General features: G+C 42.7%; 2 protein-coding genes across 3 annotated transcripts in view; one reads left to right on the top strand and one right to left on the bottom strand.

Moving 5' to 3' along the window:
* The window catches only part of LOC306931731 (uncharacterized protein), a 107,026-nt gene extending 102,720 nt beyond the window's left edge, over positions 1-4,306 (bottom strand). The window contains exon 1 of the mRNA XM_079513309.1: positions 4,251-4,306. The gene's annotated coding sequence lies outside the window, so the exon portion shown is untranslated. The remainder of the gene's footprint in view (positions 1-4,250) is intronic.
* Positions 4,275-12,500, top strand: part of etaa1b (ETAA1 activator of ATR kinase b) — an 8,322-nt gene continuing 96 nt past the window's right edge. The window contains exons 1-7 of one of the 2 annotated variants that reach the window (XR_013791049.1): positions 4,275-4,413; positions 5,575-5,697; positions 6,167-6,231; positions 6,719-6,831; positions 8,252-9,495; positions 10,734-11,385; positions 11,457-12,500. The exon at positions 11,457-12,500 is cut by the window's right edge and continues 96 nt beyond it. Coding sequence is in view for 1 of the 2 variants with exons in the window: in XM_079513298.1 (XP_079369424.1) it covers positions 4,371-4,413; positions 5,575-5,697; positions 6,167-6,231; positions 6,719-6,831; positions 8,252-9,495; positions 10,734-10,846 (1,701 nt within the window). In the remaining variant the exon portion in view is untranslated. Of the gene's footprint in view, positions 4,414-5,574; positions 5,698-6,166; positions 6,232-6,718; positions 6,832-8,251; positions 9,496-10,733 lie in introns of both variants that reach the window. The other variant, XM_079513298.1, reaches the window with a different exon arrangement.

Raw genomic sequence — 12,500 nt, 5'->3', positions numbered from 1 at the left:
TAGGTTACTTGGAGTGCCTTTAGCGTCTCATCCTGCTTTGTGATCAGGATGGCTGTTTGAGATTCATTCAGATGCGTGCCAAAGCACCGTGGGCCCCGTCCACCCCCTCCGCTCAATCCCAGCCGTCGTACGCTATAGGACCAGGCATTGTTGTTTCAAATGCTTTCATTCATTCACAGTCCCAGCCCACTGGCAGCAACTGAGAAACCGGTGAAATCTCATCTTGGTGAGGCTGGCTCAGAAACACCAAGCAGCCCCTTCCCATGCATCCTGGAACCCTTCCACTTCAGAGAGCTCTGCCACATGCTAACTGTCAACCACCACCGTGCTAGCCCAAGGGGGCGAGGGGTGTAGGGTGAGGGTGTGGGGTGCGTACGGGAGACAAGTGTGTGAGTTGATATAAACATGGCGAGATACCCCAATACACACACACACACACACACGTGCGTGCGTGCGTGCAACGCAGAGCACATGGACACACAGGCTCCGTGGAGATTCATCACCACAGGCCATCAGAGGTGATCATTATTTACGACAGACGCCATCCTGACGTGAGCTCCAGTTGGGCTATAGGAAACACCCCGCGCTGCTCGCTATACCCTCCCCAACCCTGCCACCGTCCTGCTGGCATCCACCCAGCGCCAAGCCATCCTTGGGGTCTGCGGCAAGCAACGATAAGGCCCCCTCCCCCCTCCTCCTCCTCCCTGGCTCTGGTTCCTCCATGCCTACATGGTGGATCCCCCGACAACATCGCTCCTCCTTCATAAACACCAGCAGCTGCTTGGGCAATTAGCCATCAGCTCTTTACTTTTTACTATAATACCCGGTCCTCAGAAATCCCCACAATTAGCTTCTTAATTGGTTCTAAACAACCCAGGCGTAACCAATAAATGGAGTGAGGCGGTAGGTAGTTAGGTAAAGACTGGGGCTGCTATATGAGAGAATGAAACTAGCTTGGGGAATCTGGAGGGTAAAAGCCGTCCTCTTCTGCTCCTCACGCAGCATTTGGCATTTTCATCAGCGCTCCAGTATGACGTGACTCGTGGATGTATAAAAACAGAGGGGGGGGTTGGGGACGGGGTGGCTGTGTGTTGAAGGCTCATATTTAAATTGAAAGCGACACATCCGTGCCCTTTATTCACCGGTCTAACTATCACTTCTGGGAAAATGCTAACATTCACTGTGACAGAGAGTGTTACGGTGACTTTTTTTAGACGGAGAGCAGACAGTGGAAGCCCCCGGGGCCGTTGTGTTTCCACCTTATACTGTATGACATAGCTTGCTTGGCGGAGCAATGTCGGGATATACCCCGCCGCCACCACCCCCCCCACCCTCTTCCCGTCCGAGATTATATGAATGCATTAACGGGAGGCATGAAACATGGATAGCTGTTGATTGAAATCGTTGTCACACTCCCATGCTTGGTTGACAACAGTCACATCGCTAACGTGGTATATATACCGGCCTCTAAGACCTATAAGAAAATAATTGTGTCACAACGTAGATCTACTATTTTCACCATGTGACACAGTCGTACGATTAAGTATAAATCAGGCATAAGTGGCTGAGGTTGACATGCAGTGATGCATACAGCCCGCATCCTGCATCCCCTCGAAAGCCCCTCGAAGACCCCACGAGATGGTACATCTCAAGGGGTCTTTTTCCTAATAAAGAAACTTGAATCATCATCATCATCCTTAGACTCACTAAAATGAGAAAAGACGCAATCCCAGGACCCTCTGGGGGTCTTGTGAGATATCAGGAGAATAAATCTGGTTTGGCTGTCACCATGCAAAACATTGCCAGTATAACTTTAAAAACCAACAACTTGCTTTTATGACATACATTTTTATTCCACCTAAAGGTTGAAAATGTAAATACGTTACATTACATGTGGTTTCTCTTCATTGGGCATGAGGTAAGGCTACGTTTGACTGATCATTATGGGAAATGAGATTTATTCCACAATGCTCATTGTTAGTCAAAACTTCACAAGATCTGGCATGCAAAGACACTGATCTGTGATTGGCTTCGATAATGCTTGACAGTGATAAACTACATCCTATACATAAAAACAATCAAATCAGATTCCAAAAATAAATTACTACTCTGTGCGTGACGTGTGTGTGTGTGTGTGTGTGTGTGTGTGTGTGTTGAATAGCAGCCAGGTCTTGTGTGTTGATGCATTGGTTCCTTCCCAAAATACTGTTCCAACAGGAAAGTGGAATGCTGAGCCATGCATCCATCTTCACACACACACACACACACACACACACACACACACACACACACACACACACACACACACACACACACACACACACACACACACACACACACACACACACACACACACACACACACACACACACACACACACACACACAATACTGAATATACAGTATACAGAAAACATGCATTTATTTAACAACTTTCAATTAAAGATCTAGCCACCCCCTTAACTGTTGTTTAAGATTGTGATAATAAAGAATCATGAAGGGTTTAACTGTAATTTGTGAATTGTATTCATACTGCATGTTTTGTGTAAGAATGAAAAGGTTCAGTTAACACTCGAACACAATAATTCTACTGTGCAGTAGTAAAGTACAGTAACATTCCCAAGCAATAAGCCCTAAGTCACGCATGAAAACAGATGGGCAGTTCACACAGGTGCTGGTGTGTGAGTCAGAAATGATCATAGGGGAAGCCTGGACCAGTAGCTACTGTAGCAACACAATTAATATGTAGAATCATCAATTCTCATACAGTATGTCTGTCTGTAACCCATCAGGAACACTCTCACTCGTTCAGCTGAAATGAAGTGATGGTATGCAATAGTAATGCAGTAATGCAGGCTGAAGGAGAAATTATGTTTGATGAATGTATTTAATTAAAATTGTAAATGTAATAGTGAAAACACATTTTGCCATATACACCTCATAGTACAATAGTATTTTAAGTGTGCCTGGCTATTCCCAGCACTGATATTCCATGCGCGCAGTAAAATAGGAACAATTAGTTCTGACCCTGACCAAAAAATAATAATATTGCTGACTCTAAGTGTGAAACATTATCACTCCATAGGCTATAGTTTGAACTGAAGGCAGTAATGTTAATGCTTATTGACAGCAAAGGTGGAGACCTTGTTTCTCTGTGATGAGATTTTGCATGGAACTTGAAGAAAACGCTGTGCTGGGTAGTTGTCAGTTGGTTTACAGCCCTCAAAGGCCATGTATTTCATGCCAAAACATTTCTTACCTAGTTAATGTTAAACGGTGGGTGCCTGCTTAACAACAAAATCCTAACTACTGTTGCAGTATTATGAAAAGAATAAGCAAGCAAGGCACCAATAGCCTGGTAGTTAAAGTGCATACCACACAGCCTGACAGCATGTCGTGGGTTTGATTTCTGAGCCAGGCAGCCAGACATATTGTACGTATTTGATACTTTTCTGTGATATCTTGTACAAAGATGTAGTGCATTAATAATGTATAACATAGGAGGCTATGATGGCAATGACTTGAATTTGAAAACATGACATTTTAGGACAGACACACCAACCGGCCAACAGAATGCCATGCACTAACTTCTTTGTTGCAGCAAAAAGAAATCACAGCAGCCACAGCCTAACAAACTATTTATGGCAGCCCAACTTAAGTAATGCTTGCATGGCATTTGTGTTATTTACCGTGTAATGGGCTATTTGTCTGCACATTAGTGAGTCATATAAATAAAATCTGCTTCCAAATGTGTGTTTCACTGTGTTGAAAACAAGCCAGCAGACTATACAAACAAACACGCTCACAGCAAAACTTCACAAGCAACACAACTTTCTGCCACCATGTAGCCTGGTAGCAATTAAGGGCAAAGAAACTGGTAGGCCTACTTGTTTGTGTACACAGCCATTTTTATATTGTGAGTTTGGGAGTTTGACATGATGTCAACATGTCATCCAGCCAAGTCATAAACATTACAAGCTGAAAACCAAACCAATGAAGTCATGCATTAAAAAAAAGAAGATAAAAGGTTCCAATGGATGCATTGTTTTGTGAGTGTTCTATGCCCTTCAGCATTACACAAGGTTTTGTTGATACCGGTAGTTCAAACTTGGCTTCCAAAAAACACTTCAGGCAACAGTCAGATTTTCTAAATACGTTTATGCTTTACAATATAATATATATATATATATATGCTACAATTGTTATACAACACGACTTGCGCTATAGTATGAATATAAAACAAATTCCAACCTGGAAGCAGCAGAGTACGGTAGCGGTTCGCTTGTTGGTGTTTGTCCTGATTGTTTGTCCTAGCCGGGCACCCGTAGTGTGATGACGTAGTGAGTCAGTAATCAGCATGGCGCTCCATGGATGAATGAAAAACGCAACATGGAAAACAAACAAGGCATTTCCAGTAAGGATCCTTCATGTAACACTACGGTCGTATTGTTTTTAAGTTGCCGATTATGAAACCAGTTCACCAGAAAATAATGTGCAATAGACTGGATAACATTGGGCGCTTTTGTGGTAATATGTCGGACTCAGATCTGCGTGATGATGCTCGCTGTTGCACTTGCAATCCAACTGCAAACAAGTCCCCCAAATCATTTGGGCCAAATGTGAACCGTACAATCACAACCAACCGTTAGTGTTTCGGCCAATATAACGTTAAATGCATAATGCTGTTTTGTGATCAACGTTTAATTCTGAACATTTTACCACCTGAAGTTCGCCTAACCTAAACGACAAAGTGACGTTTGTATCAAAGATTAGTCTCTGGTCCATAGCATTAGGAAACCTCTAACGCCAAAATGGCTCTGAAGCAAATTAACAAATACTGATGGAGATCTTGCAAAAGCTAACGCTATCAAATTTAGTTCATTAAGACAAATACACAGAATGGAGGTGTTCTGTTGTGTTCTTTCTTTGACCAATCTGAAACTGAACCCTGGCAGTGTCATGCTCAGGTTTCAGTAGTGCTTGATGAAAATATCCGCAAACCATATTAATAATCTCCCAGAACCTTTATTAGAGACAACACAGTTTCCACCCACACGAGGTCTTGATCGGGTGCAATAAAAAAGGACAATGTAAAGTGGGCAGAGCTCACATCATCAACTATATGAATAGGAGACACCTGGGGAATGGTGGTGATGAGAATTAACAATGACAAATGTCCCCATAAGTACATTTTCTTATAGTAAATACAATAAAAAATTGTAAAAAAAAAAAACAATGGAAACAAGCCATATATAGTGCTTTCTTGGGTTTATCCTTTTAGCATCCTTTTGTATGGAACTGTACCTCTGTGCTTTTCTTGCAAACTGTTAAAGTAATCAATGAATCAATCGTGAGTGTTGTGAGCTTGTAGACATGCTGTTTTCACTGTACTTGAAATAGTGGTTAATTCATAATGTAGTTTTTCACTTCCTAGACATCAAAAGTGCAATATTTGTCTTTAGTTTCAAATGTAGTGGAGTGAAAGTCAGGTATCCAAAAATGTAAATGAAATAAAAAAGTACTTAAGTACAGTACTTCTCAAGTAAATGCATTTGTTACTGTCCACCACTGTCAGGTTTAAAGACCCCCAACAAGACCTATAACTGGTCCACCGGCTGGAGCCATGGGGACTCTCCAGGCAATGGAGATGTTCCATTCACTCAGGACATCATCTGGGATTCTACATCACCCAATACAAGTACGACATTATTTTTTTGACATTTGTTTTGTTATGTGATGTCGATGTATCTACTCTATGGACCCCCTCTTTGAAGTGTGCGTGTGTGCGTGCATCAAGTATTACAGTATTGCACTCTCCCTTGTCTTCCCCGTTCCCCCCAGTAGTTCATGATTTTTTTAACTCAAATCTTTGCTTCTGGGAATCCGGGGACCCCTGCTACAAAGTATTACAGAGATGGGGGGGGTTGGGTGATCTGCAGCCAATTTAAATATATATCATTTTGGGGGCACCACTGATATATAGCAACAAACTGTTGGGATTTATTCAACTTTGTAGAATCAGCCTCAGGAAACCCCTCTTGATTCATGATTCTTGATATGCACAGTTGCACACACGAAGGCTGCATCATTTGACCTTCCTTTTTATTTTTATTGTATTGATTGTTCAACATCTCAGACTTTCCAATTGTGTTGTTGGTTGTTTTCAGGGACCGGGCCCAGAGACAATAGGGTGATAGGAATATCAGAGATTGTCAATCGCATTGCGCCGAAGGTCAGTAATTACACCTTCACTGAATCTGCCTCCTCAATATTCCCGATATGTGTAAAACCTTGAGCTTAACCACCCTGAGCACCACAAATTAATGTACCATTTTATTCCACTCACTTCTGGTTGATAGTGTACATTTATCCATTTGTAACTCTAAAATGTTAACCCATTTTGGGCGGGAACCCCTTTTGGTGTTAGCATTATGTTATGCTTTAGCTATTGAAAAATAGCAGATCTACAAGCTCATAGCGCGCCACCGAGTGGCGCGCTACGAGCTTGTAGGTCTGCTATTTTTGAAAAATCGAAGAACGACTGACATAGAAACATAGCTTTTTCAGAAAACTGTCAGGATGTAGAAGACATTTTTAGAATCTGATCTCAGGTCAAAATGGGTTAATTTATCCATTGTGTAACTACAAGAATGAACAAATGCAACCAAATTAAAATGAACTCAGAGGAAACTTGTGTGTGGTGTCTATGTCTACCACAGCACGGAAAACCGCTTGGCCCCGTGTCTCCCTGGCGGCAGTGGATGGGTGACAGCGCCATGATGACGTGTACACCAGAAAACCCCCAAACTCGAGTCAGGAAGAAGTCCATCAGGTGGGTAAAGCCTTTGAGGCCCAAGATTCTCTATTTTAGCAGCTGTTGAAAAATAGCAGATCTACAAGCTCATAGCGGCAAATCTTTGAATGTATATTCTTTCAGATCGAAGGTTTCTAACTAAAATCTTTGCTTCTGGGGGGGTCCCTGGAACAACATATTTTGAGATGGCGGTCGGTGGCCAATTGTATATCATTTTTGGGGTCCTTGACATGAAATAGTTTGAGAACCACTGACATAGAAGCAGAGGTTTTTCAGAAAACTGTCATGGTTTAGAAGACAAGACATTTTGTAGAATCTGTTCTTAGGTCTAATTGGGCTAAAGGGTCTGGACACCCCCTCGTCATTTATTTGATCAGAATTGAGAAATGAAAATAAATATTGGTATTATTCTAAGTGCCGCGCTATGAGCTTGTAGATCTGCAAAATGTCTGTAAAAAGAATACAGATTCCGCAACGTCATGGCATATTATTTACCCCTAAAACTGCTGCGTTTGATGATGATCCGCTGGGGGGGACACAGTGCTGGGAGCTGTGTGTGTGTGTGTGTGTGTGGTGTGTGTGTGCACACATGCGCTTTTGGCAGAGAAATGTCTGTTTCGAGACGAAGAGAACCACGTAAACACGGAAGTGAGCCGGTCTACTCAGCGACGGTAGAAAGACAGCCTGTCTCTCTACTCGTCAGCAATGTGTGATAGTGTGATCTTTATATATATATATTCAATTCAATTAGCCTTTATTGTCTCCGAGGAGAAATTTGTCTTGGGCACCAAGAGACAGCATCATGCATACATACATACATACATACACATTACACACACATACATACATACATACATACATACATACATACATACATACATACATACATACATACATACATACATACATACATACATACATGTATTATCCTACACCACAGTGTGCAAATGAATCAAGAGCATCAAGTATTACAGTATTGCACTCTCTATTGTCTTCCCCGTTCCCCCCAGTAGTTGATGATCTGTTATTGAGTGCTTTGATTGACAGTTTTGATTGACAGTGGAACAAAGGAGAATATATATATATTATATATATATACACACACACACACACACACACACACACACACACACACACACACACACACACACACACACACACACACACACACACACACACACACACACACACACACACACCTAGTTTGCCTTTCAATGAGAGTGAGTGGGGTGAAATAAATGCTATTCCTCTTTCCCCACTTATGGGGAGCACCTGATGAACATGATTGACAATATTTCATGTTATTACTAAGCAACATGATTTTTTAATTTCCTTGTCAGGTTTTTTGCACTATATTAATTGGATGATATTCACTTTTGATGAGCTGATGCTGTGTTCCTGTCTGATCACGGCCTTAATCTTTCTCTCAACTCTACAGGCAAAGCAATGCAGAGGACCTCATGAAACTGGCCAGAAAGTTTGACAACGACCTTCGTGAACAGGGGGAGACCTCTCTGAGAACAACCGTGACCGAGATGCCTCCCCAGAGTGAGGTGGGGGTCCAGGTACCATTCCTCACCGTGTGGGAACAGACAGAGTTGGAGTTCCAGGCTATGTTCGACAGTTCCCCTAAACCAATCAGCGGGGGGCTTAGCAGCCAGGGCTCCTCCGTCGCCACTTGCTCGCAGGAAAAAGCGGGTTGTCCCGAGGCTCAGGCCACCTCCGCGGCCAATGTCGTGCCACCTCAACAAACCAAACCGATGTCGGCGGGTTCGAGCAGTCAGCAGTTTAAAAGCCCTCATGCAGTGGGGGCGAATCCTACCACGGATGAACGGTCATCCTCGGATGTTGCCGTGGCTGAATGTGACAATGTAGACGACGACTGGGACAACGACGAGCTGCTCCTTGATTGTTTTGAGGAGGCGATGAGCCAGCAGTCTGAGCCTCCAAGGTACACTGTGCAGAATCCCACATCTAGTGTGAGACCATCCACCAGTCAACAGCCCTCTGATTGTAAGCCTCATACAAACGGCAGCTCTGCCTGTCAGGTTTCCCATCCGCCCCCTCAGCCAAACGGCAGGAGCCTGCAGGAGCTGTGTCCCAAGCCAAAGACAAGTAATCGAAGATCTTTCAAGCTAGAGTCCAATCCTCACTTCCAGCCCTCCAGTGTAGCCTCCGATTTAGATAAGGACACAACGTGGGACAACTTGGATGATGACCTACTGTACCAGGTGTGTGAAACCGTGGAGAAGACCTCCAGCACACAGCTAGAGCAAACAAGATCTGACAACTGCCAAGGAAAACAAGGAAACTGCCAACAGAATGTAACCACACCTTTGTCGATGAAGACGACAAGGTCTATAAATGGCACCAACGATGTTAAAAGACGATTATCCTGCACCTTTGTTCGTTCTAACTCATTGCCCATAGCTACAAACAACCAGGGGTGGAATACTCCCTTCAAAGGTGCTGAAGCCCGGGCCCCCCAGTCAGTGATGTCTCAGAGCCACCCAGGGACCCTAGAGGGGCTTGGTACGTTTAGCCACCTCAAGGAGTCATCCGCAGCATTCCAAGCTAACATGGTTGTCCAGCCCCACACAGTAACAGCCAGGCCCACACAAAACTCCGGCCATTCATCATTCAAGAGGACTCTGTCTGACTCAAGAGTTGTAAGCAACAAAGGTAAGCTTTGTGCATGTCATCTCTGCATCTGGCCCCTATTAGCACACGTGTCTCAATGAGGCGGTCATCATTAAACACATTATCCAAATTTGCATGTTTACTTATAAAGTTATCCACTTTGCAGTGGAACTTGAGCCACACTCCTTTGCTAGAGAGACGGCCATTAGGGCAATTGTTTATGAGAGGGGGGCGCACTGGTAGGTTACCCGATATTAGAACCCAACCGATGCCAGATTGTTCTGTCCTAGGCATAAGGGGGCAATGCCACGTTAACCGGGCCATCTTGCCACTTCAGGCAAGACTGCCAGTTAAAAAACCCTTATGGTATTTTACTACTTTTTAATTTCTGTGTCGAGCCGTCCTCAGCGTGTTAAGAAAGTGGTCAGTGGTGGTGTATGTACCAGGAGGGACTGATAGACAGACATGACAAGGACTTTAGCTGCTATCGGTAAAAATAAAGAATTAAAAAGAAATCGCACACGCTGCACGTGTGTCGGCCCCCTGTACTTGCACAACGATGAGTTCCTTTGAAAGAAACCTCATTAGCAGTTTTGGTGATTCTAAAAATGGTTCAATATTGCTTTCACACAAACCATAGTAAATTCCTTGTTAGATCTTCCAGACTTTACCATCATTACAGGAGTCACTATTTTTGGTGTAACAGCAGCATATGTGTTCATTTAACAGTGGAAACATTTACAGCATAGTTTTTTTTCTTTGTTTCTCACAGAACAGCCACCATTGTTAGGTTGGCTCATCCAAAATGTAATAGAATTCACATGGTTGTTCTGTGATCATAGACCAATCAATCAATATACCGTGTAACTGTGCAAGAAAAGCTCCCTCCTGTAGTTAGAAACCACTCAAATGCCATCAACACAACCCACCTCATTGACAGTGAATTGGACATTGCTTTTAGTTTCATACATTCACACACCCATTGGTTTGGCTGTTTACATCCAAACGATTTTCATTTTTTTTGCATGCTTGAGCCAGAGAATTTGCCTACTCTCGTAATTCTCCCTCGCTACCAATTGCTTTTTTTCTGCTTTTATTTTAGGGGTGACATAGTTTACATTAAAGTGAATCAAACCGTCTGAGATCATAGGACTGACAAATGGGTTCTGTGTCGGGAGTCGGGACAGTTCTTTCCGTTGAACCCTTGTGGTTTCCTCTAAACGACAGGCTTCTTTGTAACCGCTCACCCGCTTTTTTTCCTCTTTGCATCGCTTTTCCAGTCCTTGTCACCAATCAGACGACAGCAAAGTGCTCTGTGGCCGAGATCGAAAGGAAGAAACGGGAGGCGCTAGCCAGGAGAAGACAGCGAATGGATATGCCCCAAAAACGATGAGTTGTCTCGGTCCTTGCTGCGGACCATTGTTATAGTCCCGCACATGAGCCGTACTGTAAACCGAAAATGTACCATGTCGATGACACTGAGAAGCAGGCAGCCGCTTACCTGCTCCAGTTGGCCTGGACAAGAGCATCACCTGAATGCCTTAAAACAGGATTTTCTGTCTTACCGGGAAGTTGTATTCTGTACCTTTAAAATAATTGAAAAGTAACAAATCAGTGCCACTGCCTTCTCACAACAAGTGTAGGTTAAATATACAAAGAAAACTGTAGATTATGAGTGATTACCATCATTCAGCCTTAACCAGTAATAAGTAAATAACCAAAGGAAACTGTAGATTATGAATGTAGATTATCATCATTCATACTTAACCGCCAGTGAACAAAAGCAAACTGTAGATTGTGAATGTAGATCACCACCATAAACAACTGAACCAGTAACTACACAAAGGAAACTTTAGATTATGAATGCAAGATTACGCACCATTCATCCTTAACCCATTTTGGGCGAGGAACCCCTTTTGGTGTTAGCATTATGTTATGCTTTAGCTATTTAAAAATAGCAGATCTACAAGCTCATAGCGCGCCACCGAGTGGCGCGCTACGAGCTTGTAGGTCTGCTATTTTTGAAAAATCGAAGAACGACTGACATAGAAACATAGCTTTTTTTTTAAAGAATCTGATCTCGGGTCAAAATGGGTTAACCAGTAAATAAGCTAAGAAAACTGCTAATATAGCATGCACGGGGCCTTGCTGCGCCTCCTGAAGGAAGGCTGTTAATACTAATGGGTTCAGTATTAGATTACCGGCTGGAGTGGAAGGTTTGACAGACGCACTGTTGTACTGTAAAGTCTCTCAGCGTCCACTGAAGACAAGCGCTCACTTGTTCCACGAGCTCTGCAACTTCCTAGCTGCTATTGTCAAAACATGTGAAGAGGAAGTTGTGTGTGTGTGTGTGTGTTGTATGAAAGTCTAGCATCTGCAGCTAATATGTGGAGAGATTTTCCGAAACATTTTTGTATTTTTTTTTTTGTATTAATGACTACAGGTCGAGTGTTAAACATTCCATTTAGAAGCAAACCATTTGTTTTCCATGTGTCTTCTAATCTAGTGCTACAGTATTTAAAGTCGCTGTATACTTTTAGATTTAAATGTGTTTCTTGTGAGTCAATAGCTTCATTTCATTTTATGAATAATCAGTCCAGTCGTATCATGCAGGGTTTACAATACGGTGTATGTCACGGCAGATATCAGTTGTATTTCTTTATCTGCCTAAGTAAGACACTTGACAGTGACTGCTGTACTCAATGTTTTGAAGTTTGAGCACAGTGAATGTTGTGGCTTTAATTTCACACAGGTGTAATCATTTAGTGTGATGGTTTGATTGAAAGTGAATCAAGGGTGATAAACCATGTGGATCATTCGTTTGGGGCCAAATGACATAATGCAGAAGAACAGAATACTGTAGCCTGCAACTGATCTTTTACTTTGTTTATGGTGGCTTACTCGTTTCATGCTGTATTACATGTTATTTGTGATTCTATTTATGTTGTCATTTCCAGTGTGATTTGTTTTTTTTCTACATCTACACAGGTCAAAACCTAGTGATAGAAAAATAAGTATTTGACACAGTAGTCCTATTAACAATGTTA

Source organism: Electrona antarctica (genome assembly GCF_951216825.1).
Source record: "Electrona antarctica genome assembly, chromosome: 10".
Taxonomy (NCBI): domain Eukaryota; kingdom Metazoa; phylum Chordata; class Actinopteri; order Myctophiformes; family Myctophidae; genus Electrona; species Electrona antarctica.
The sequence above is the reverse complement of the archived record's forward strand: the minus strand, read 5'-3'. Positions and strand labels throughout refer to the sequence as shown.